Genomic DNA, 6,233 nt, shown 5'->3' with positions numbered 1-6,233 from the left:
CTTGGCGGCGGTGGGTAGCCAATGAGAGGCGGCGCGGTATGATCACGCTCAGCTGATCCAGGAGCGGCGACCCAAGCGAGGAGGACACACTTGTTGCCGAGTAGCAGAAGCGTCCACTACTTCGTCTTCGTCAACGTCTCCACTGCCTTCAGGTGAGACGATTATTGAGTTTTTTGAGGTGATAGATCCTGCTTTTAACATCTTAATGGCGACGCGAGCTCCACTCATTTAAGATGAGGTATTTACTGATGACGCTTAGCGGTGCATCCAAGTGATACTATAGCTTTACATTGGTCATGTTTCTTCCAGCCATGATGCTTTTTAAACAAAGTCAACTTACATGAAAAAAACAAGCGTGTGTATTATTACAGCACTGTGTGTAATGTGCACTAATCTCTTAAAAACGCTGTAAAACTGGAGACAAGAAGTAGCAAACAGTCAAATTCACCCTAAAAGAATACTGGTACTGTATATACTGGCCATACTGGCTTCGGAAGATGAGTTTTTAAAGGGTGGATACTGGGGACCACTTTCATATTTTATGTATGTTTACATTTTGTAAATAGTCAAAAAATGCTATTTGACATATTTCAAGACAAACCCATGTATTATGAGTTGTAGGTATCAACATTCTAAGTACGTTGTGCATTTTTGCTCAATTTTCCTTATTTTTTTGCGTATTTAACTTGTGTAATGTGCTGCGGTGGGGGAAAAAAACTAAGCACCAGGGCTGCAATTTGGGCACCCCTACTGTAAAATAAACTAGGAGGCTTTTTTCATACATAATTGTTGCAAAACAGCCATCATAAGGTTTTATTTGCAGTGTATTTTAGTCTCTTTCGGTCCCAAATTGAGCCAACATTTTGGGGGAAACTCGCAAAAGCTAAAGAGAAGCAGCAAATATGAAATATCTGCATGACCTTTGCACACGTTTCCTGTAGCTGTCAGGGAAAGTGACACCAAAGGGTGACGTTTATGTTTGCTGTTCTTCTTCAAACACGCTTCTCATGCATAATATCTAATAACTCGACTTGGCAAACAAGTTGGCGAGATCCCACAAGCCTCAATCAGCCGGTGCGCCCACGCTGCGTTTACCCCCTCCAAAATGTCATTTACTCTTCATTAGACACGGGTGGAGATGTACTGTTCATGTTTGTACTTGCAACACACACAGAAGGTCACACGGAATACACAACATGACATCACTCTGGTGTTGCCGTTAGTCATATTTGCAGCTTCATCCTTACACTTATTTGTCACCTGGAGGCTGTTGCTAGGCAGCACATTTACTGTGTCATATTTTAGTGGATGAACGCTACACTGTCTTTGCGGGAAATATTAATCATTTACAGTGTTGGTGGGGTTTTTTTGCCACATTTTACATGAGGGAAAAGACGCTGCGGAATGTTTATGCACACCTTGATCTCCACATCCTCACTCATTACACAAGTGTACACGGTGCATATCCTGGAATGTAAAAATGAGATAAATCATCATACACTCTAAATTAGGCCGTATAAAGACAACTGAAGGGTTAACTCATTCAATCCCAACCGTTTTTTCAAAAGACCTGCCCTTCACTAGACGATTTTGGCTGATCTACCAAGGCACACACAATATTGTGTTCTTGGGATACATAGATAGCCAATACCAATAGAAAGATTAGACTGTCATCTTTCATCAGGAAAAAACACTTTGTTTCTACCTTTTTCCGTTCTTTAGTAATCAGCAATAGAACACAGGTAAGTTTCAGGAAAATATCAGTTCCCGACTAAAGCAGTTTTGGTGAAAAGCTGCATTTCAACCATAACTTTTTTGGAGCATAACTCAAATTGTACTGAGGATAGTACTATACCCCAGATGATGCAGTGATTTATGAATTAATCTCCAAATAATCCATAAATTATTCTGTGGTAATACAGTAATTAAACCACAGATGGTGCAGTCATAAAATACCAGTAGCAATCTCCAAATAATACATAAAATAAACTGCAGCTAAATTAAATCACAGACAATACAGTAATTCATTTACAGATAATACATGAATTAATCTCCAAATACTGCAAAAAATGAACAGAACATAGGTAAGTTTCAGGAAAATATCAGTTCCTGACTAGAAAGGGGAGAAAGTAGCTTTTGTGAAAAGATTTCACAAGTAATTCTGATTTAATTATAATTAATTATTTTAAATTATTACTTAAAAAATATAATGCATAAATGTTAACATAGAATAATCAAATCCTAATTTATATATAATGTGTATATACAGTAATTCTAATTAATTATTAAATTGTTTTATTATTACTGTTCAAAAATTATAATTAATTTTAATACATAAATATTAAATAATAAATACATTGTAATGATATATATAGTAATTTGAATTTATTTTTTAAATTAATACTAGTTAAAAATGGGATTTAATCATAATACATAAATATTAAATTACAGTAAATGAAATTCAAATTTTATATATATATATATACGTATATATATATATTTATAAATAATATATATATATATTTATATATATATATATTTTTATGCTTAACTAATTCAAATACATAAATATTAACTGATTAAAAATGCAAATAAATTTAAATAAATAAAAAATTAATTATTTGCTATTTTATTTCAATTAATCCTGAATACCTGAAGCCTTGCCAAAGCATCATTTTTGGCAGTGTGGCCCTAATCCTCTTTATAACAAAGAAAAATTAGATTTATTTATTATGGGTAAATGCTGTGCATACACGATTTCAAAGTAGAAGCTGAGTTTATAATGAAGGTATCAATTTTTCATTTGAATTGTAGAAAACAAGGAAAGTTAGCAGCAGGCCTCAAACGGCCCCTGGGGCGTGGTTTGGACACACCTTGTTCCAAAGAGTTGAAAGTGTTTGTGCTCTTCAGGTTTGATGTCTGCGTTGGCGTCATCCCCGTGGAAGTGCGGCTGCATCGGTCAGCTCTATGTCCTCCTCTTGACCTTCCTGCCCCACATCCTTGCAGGTACGGCCCTTAGCCCCACCCCTTCCCGCTCACCTTTCACGGACATATGATTTCTAACCTCTGCAGGCAGGCTGAGTAACTGCAGCCACCCTCTGGTGCCGGAACATGGCGGCTTCCGCTGCGATCCCTCGCCCTGCAGAGGTTTCCCCCACAAGAGCTCGGTCCGCATGTTCTGCGAGGCCGGGTACCGCCCCAACACGTCGGGTGTCGCCTGGTGCCACCACGGCGCCTGGAAACCCCCGCTTCCCGCCTGCGTCCGCCTCAAAGGTGAGGAGGTGATGTTTTTGTGCCTTGTCAGCACGTTGGACGAGATTAAAAGCGGATTCTTCCCGCTTGCAAAAATAAAACGCTGAGACGGTTAAAGTCGATTGGAGACATTTGAAGATGCTTCCTATCTTGTGCATCTCCTACAGGAAGTTGATTGAGTTTCACTCTCAGCATGACTCACGACTGACTTTTGGCGCTCCTAAGACTTTTGTCAAGACACCCTGAATAGATACATAACCTTTTACTTTGCAATGCTAACTTTCATGCTCCACGTGCCTCAAATCCTTCCGACCGTGGACACCTTCTGAGGTTTTAAGATGGGAATGACCCATCATGCTGTAATTAATTAATCCACACATCATTCAGTCATTAATCCACAGCCAATACTGTAATTCATCTACATAATGTACAGTATAATAAGCAATGGACTAAACTACAGATAATCATTCATTAATTCAACTAAAAATAATAATGTCATTAATCCAATGCAATATTTAATCGACAGTTAATATCTTAATTAATCTCCAAATAATATAATAATATATATATTATAGGGCGGCACGGCGGTCTAGTGGTTAGTGCGCAGACCTCACAGCTAGGAGTTCAATTCCACCCTCGGGCATCTCTGTGTGGAGTTTGCATGTTCTCCGGTTTCCTCCCACATTCCAAAAACATGCTAGGTTAATTGGCGACTCCAAATTGTCCATAGGTATGAATGTGAGTGTGAATGGTTGTTTGTCTATATGTGCCCTGTGATTGGCTGGCAACCAGTCCAGGGTGTACCCCGCCTCTCGCCCGAAGACAGCTGGGATAGGCTCCAGCACCCCCCGCGACCCTCGTGAGGAAAAAGCGGTAGAAAATGAATGAATGAATATATACGTATATTATATTATATATATAATATATAAAAAAGTAAGTGTCTTTGAGTACTCTGAAAAGATAATATATATATACGTATATATAAATGTATTATTATTATTAAAATAAATTGCAGATAATACATTACTTAAACCACAAACCATACAGTCATTGTTCTACAGATAATACCTGAATTAATATCCAAATAATACAACAATTGTACTACGGAGGATACAGTTATTAAACCACAGACAATACAGTAACTAATCTACAGATATGACCTATATTAATACTGTACTGTATTGTACTGTAACTAAACCACAGACGATACTGTTACAGAAATCAAACCACAGACTGTGCAGTTTGTCATCTCCAGATAACACCAGCATCAATCTCGAAATAATCCATAAAATGAACAGCAGATAATACAGGAATGAAATACAATAATTAATGCACACATGGTACATCAATTAATCTCCAAACAATGCATAAAATGAACAGCAGATCATACAGTAATTAAACCTCAGACAATGCAGTAGTTAATCAACAGATAATACCTGATTTATTCTGTAAATAATCCGTAAAATAAACTCGGGGTAATATAGTAATTAATTCACATACAATGCAGTAATTAATCTATAGATGATACATGAATTAATCTCAAAATGAAGGAAAATATATATAATCATTCATTCATTTTCTACCACTTATCCTCACGAGGGGCGCATAAATTAAATTACACAATATACAGTAATGAAAGTGAATAAACAGTAAATATCATACAGGGATTGAACCACGGGCAATAATGACAGTAATGAATGTAGAGATGATTTAGTGATTCATCATATCATCCATTAATGGAACTGCATAAATGCATAAAATCAATTGCATGTTATGCAGTAATGATCGATCAAAAACTTTTTCAAGTTTGACCTACTTTACAGGCGCTCTGCGGTTTGTCTTCCAACAGGAAGTGAGAATTCAGAAAGAGGAAGTGAAAAGAAGCGTGCAGAACGATTAAACATGAGACAGGCCAAACCGCACCACAATATCAAAGACTTTTTTCACCCACAATGCTTTGCTTTGCTCTCCCTACTCCGCCACAGGGGGCGCTCACGTGAAAGTGGACAGCGGAATCCACGTGGCGTCCACGGCTGCGGGCGTGTCCATCTTCCTGCTCACCACCACTGCCTGCCTGGTGGTCAAGTCCCGCCTCTGCACCTGTCTGTCACACAGGTGAGCTCAAGGCTTTGCCGCCTTTAGGCCCCCCGCCCCCGCTCACCTTTGTGACCCTTGTTGGCAGCAGGCGGCGGCCGTCTGACCAGCTGGACCTGATGGGGGAGGGACTTCCTGTCACGTTGCCGTCCTATGAGGAGGCGGTGTACGGCAGCTGGGGGCAGCGCCTCCCCACTTGCTCGTCGCCGGGCCCCACCCAGCTCCTGTTGGCCCGTGAGCCCCTCACTGACCAATCGGGGGATGCCCCGCCCACTTACGAGGAGGTCCAGTCACGGGGCAGAGACAGGACGAGCGACGTGCAGCGGCTACGTGTGTCGTTGTCGGACGACAAGGACATTTGAAGGACAGTTGAACATTTGATTCACAGTTCAAGGATGTGATGACTCAGCACTTTTTTTGGGGGGGTGCAGCTGGCTGGCCTCCAGATGGAAAATGATTGGCCAGTTTGCACACATTTTAGTCATTTTAAAATATTTTTTAATATATGTGTGTGTATGTGTGTGAGATGCGTACTTGAACGCATGTTTCCATGGTAACCAACTGTGTGTGAATTCCCGCCAGGACTGTGTGACTAAATCTGTTTCAACATGTGCTGGTGTTATTTTAAAATGCTTTCATTATGATTGCGTTTTTGTTTAACCCACAAGGACATAATGTTAATAGAAATGATCTGTTCCAGGGTCAAACCGTGGCCTTTTTTTTTTTTAAATGTTCAACATTTTTAGCTCAGATTACCCTCCAATTCCGAGGGAATTTTGCAAAAGCGGATCACACATGCTGAATGTTGAGTTTCTTGGATGAGCTCTTGTAAATAAAGTTAGAAAATACAAATATGCCTTATAAACTTCCTGGTTGCGATCTCACAA

The 6,233-nt window shown here is 39.4% G+C and overlaps 1 protein-coding gene across 2 annotated transcripts; it reads left to right on the top strand.

The window, feature by feature from the left end:
- On the top strand, positions 1 to 6,233 carry LOC131134352 (sushi domain-containing protein 6). 2 transcript variants are annotated; one of them, XM_058079518.2, is made up of 5 exons: positions 1 to 152; positions 2,911 to 3,006; positions 3,073 to 3,273; positions 5,238 to 5,367; positions 5,438 to 6,233. In XM_058079518.2, the coding sequence occupies exons 2-5, from the start codon at positions 2,916 to 2,918 to the stop codon at positions 5,706 to 5,708; spliced, it is 693 nt and encodes a 230-aa protein (XP_057935501.2). In that variant the 5' UTR covers positions 1 to 152; positions 2,911 to 2,915; the 3' UTR covers positions 5,709 to 6,233. The 2 variants fall into 2 exon arrangements, with proteins under 2 accessions (XP_057935501.2, XP_057935500.2); XM_058079517.2 differs by having other exon boundaries at positions 5,435 to 6,233.

The sequence above is a fragment of the Doryrhamphus excisus genome, linkage group LG8 (genome assembly GCF_037039965.1).
Source record: "Doryrhamphus excisus strain RoL-2023G ecotype Guam linkage group LG8, RoL_Dexc_Guam_v1.1, whole genome shotgun sequence".
NCBI lineage: Eukaryota > Metazoa > Chordata > Actinopteri > Syngnathiformes > Syngnathidae > Doryrhamphus > Doryrhamphus excisus.
Note: the sequence above shows the minus strand (reverse complement) of the source record. Positions and strands in the feature narration are given on the sequence as shown.